This window comes from Callospermophilus lateralis, chromosome 17 (assembly GCF_048772815.1).
Source record: "Callospermophilus lateralis isolate mCalLat2 chromosome 17, mCalLat2.hap1, whole genome shotgun sequence".
In the NCBI taxonomy this organism is placed as follows: Eukaryota; Metazoa; Chordata; class Mammalia; order Rodentia; family Sciuridae; genus Callospermophilus; species Callospermophilus lateralis.
The window spans coordinates 53603327-53606003 of NC_135321.1; the positions used below are offsets into that span (position 1 = coordinate 53603327).

A 2677-nucleotide genomic window follows, 5' to 3' on the forward strand; every position below is an offset into this window, starting at 1 on the left:
TCGGACATAAAAAGACTAGTTAGCTTTTTTTTTTAAAAAAAAAAATTGCTTGGAGTTATCTACAAGAATCTTGTGAATGCAATTCAAGAATAACATTCTGCAGCTCTTTGGATATTGAATGATTTCCTCAGACCAGTCCACAAAGGAATTGGGGAGCTGTTAATGCACTAATCCAAATGAGTATTTCTTCCATCTTCTCTCTCCTTTCCCCCCTGTGGCTCCTCTTTCCCCCTAAATGCCAGTGCTTTCCAGCTCTCCATCTTCAACGCCTGTGGCATGAGACTGGGAAATCATGAAGAGTTTCTCCTTGTTTGTAAACTGCCTCTGCACCGGCTGAGGTTGCTGGGCCGCGGGTTGCTCCTGGCTGGGACTCTCTGAGGGACACTGCTCCGCACTCAAAACGGTGGCATCTTCACAGTCTTGCTTTTTACTGGCTACTACTTCCACCACCGACTCCAAGGAGGTGCCGGCCTCCTGCAGGGGAGTGTAGCCCTTATTGCTGCTCGATAGGTCATCTGATTGGGAGCTCCCCGAGTCCCGCCTGGCAAGGGACGAGTCCTCCTGTAGCAGGGGAGGCGAGGGGATGGCGGTTGTGTCCTGAAGGCTGGAGTCCAGGTCCGCACCGCGCGGGGAGGGCGGGGGCTCGGGGGACGGCGGGGCCCGGTAGTCCGGGAGCCCGCTGGTGCTGCGGCGCCTCAAGGCCGCGTACCTGCGGGTCCTGGGCAGACGTCCTCCCTGCCCCCTGGCGGTGTGCGCTGCCGCCGCGCCCCCGGGCTCATCCAGCTCCCCAAGCGCCCAGTGCGCGCCACCCTCCGCGCCGCGAAGGTCGGTCAAACTCAGTTCAACCTCGCCCCGTGGGATTTCCCGGGAGCCGCGTTCCCCGGGTGGCCTCTGCCAGCTGCAGCTAGCGCCCTCCGCTTCCCCGTCTCTGTCGCGGTCCCCTTGTAAGGGCAGCAGCGCGAAGGCGCTCAGCGAGGAGCCCACGAGGGAGCTGGCGGTGCTCTGGCGCCCCCAACTCTCGGGTGGGCTGCAGGGCGCCGGGCTGCTGCTGCCGCTGGCGGCCGCGGTGGAAGTGGCGGCTGCGGTAGCCACAGCGGTGGTGGCCCGGCGACGGCCCGCTACTCCGGAGTGCTCGCGGTAGATACTGTACACGGCTTCTGCCAGGCTCGGGGGCTCTCGCAGGCAGCGCGGGGATGAGGCCAAGTCGGGTGGGGACGCTGCGCCCCGGGCCCTGCCGCCGCCCCCGCCCAGTGCTGCGGGGTGGGGCCAGGAGCCCCTGGCCAGCATCGCTGCCGCCCCGAAGGTGTCCCCAGAACCTCCACAGCCCCCGGGCTTCAGCTCCAGTCCCCGCGACTGCACGTAGCTCAGGAAGCCGTTGAGCGGTACACTCCCAGGGGGCGCCGAGGTGGGAGCCGGAGACGATGAGGAGGCAGCGGCGGCCGCAGCCGCTGCTGCAGCTGCAGCCAGGTCTTTGGCGCGAAGGCTGTGCACGTCGATGACGGTGGAATAGAGATCACGTAGGTTGATGATCTTGGTCTTCTTGTCTCGGTTTTCGTGCAGCACCGCGTTGGCGCAGATGAAGAGGAAGATGCCAATGCCCATAATGAGCGGCCCAAAGACCTTGAGCTTGTCCGAGTGCAGGTAACCCGAGAAGATGCGGAAGAAGAGGCCCACCGACGTGGAAGAGGATGAGGGAGGGGCGGCTGACCGCGCTGGAGGCGTGCTTCTGGGCACGCCCACGGAACTGGAGTTGACACCCACTGGAGTCCCATGGTGACTCCTGGACGAGTTCTTGCTGCCACTGCTGCTGTTGGCGGTGGTGGTTAGGACGCGGTTGGCACTGCCCGCAGCCAGCAGCTGCTTACTGCCCTCCCTATTGGCCATGTTGGTCTTTGGCCAGTAGCCCACCACAGCCATGGCTATGCCCACCAATAGCACGAGGATCCCGCAGAGGGCGATAAGGCCTGAAATGGAGCAGAGCTTCAGCTTGCCTTTCACCACTACCACGTCATTCTTGCGCCTCTTCTTGGCTTTCCTCTTGCGCTTAGGGACCTGGCTTGGGGGGCGAAGGGGATCCTGCTTTCTGGCGGAAATCCTCAGAAGGCCTCCCGTGGCGATCATGGCGAACTCGTGGAGATAGGGGCTTGCCTGTGGGGCTGGGGCAGAGGCTTGTGCAGAGGGGGCGCCAGCTGCCCACTAGCTGCTTCGCCACCTCCTCCTGCTGCAAAGCAGAGGAAGACAGTCAGAGGGTGTAGGCTTGACTGCAGCAACATCCCACGTGCTGCAATTGCCCAACTCCAGGATCCCGGATCCCATGTCATATGTGACCACCACCCACACTCCTGAACCTTTACCCACTAGTCCAAGCGCCCATTACAGAGACTAAAAGTGGGTAGATATAAGTGAAGAGAAGCACTGTTGCCATAACTGACAGGTGGTGATGAAATAATTTTGAGAAGTTTTCTCCTTCTGTCCCCATCCCATCCCCACACATAGGTAATCCACCAGTGTTCATTTCAAACCCTCTTGGCTGGCAGTCAATGAGGTGCCAATAATTGATACTCAGTTTGGGGACTTGAGGACTCTCATGGCAAGAGCCTTTCTCTTCCTTTGTCCCACTGGACTCAGAAGATTTCCCAAGGGAGGGGCCACAGAAGTGGCAAGTCTTCAGGCAAGC

The 2677-nt window shown here is 60.6% G+C and overlaps 1 protein-coding gene across 1 annotated transcript; it reads right to left on the minus strand.

Annotated features, from left to right (window-relative positions):
* Window positions 1-231: 231 nt before the first annotated feature.
* Tmem200c (transmembrane protein 200C) lies at window positions 232-2121 on the minus strand. Its single transcript, XM_076836506.2, has one exon. It carries the CDS (start codon window positions 2119-2121, stop codon window positions 232-234), a length of 1890 nt encoding a protein of 629 aa, XP_076692621.2.
* Between the last annotated feature and the right edge of the window lie 556 nt (window positions 2122-2677).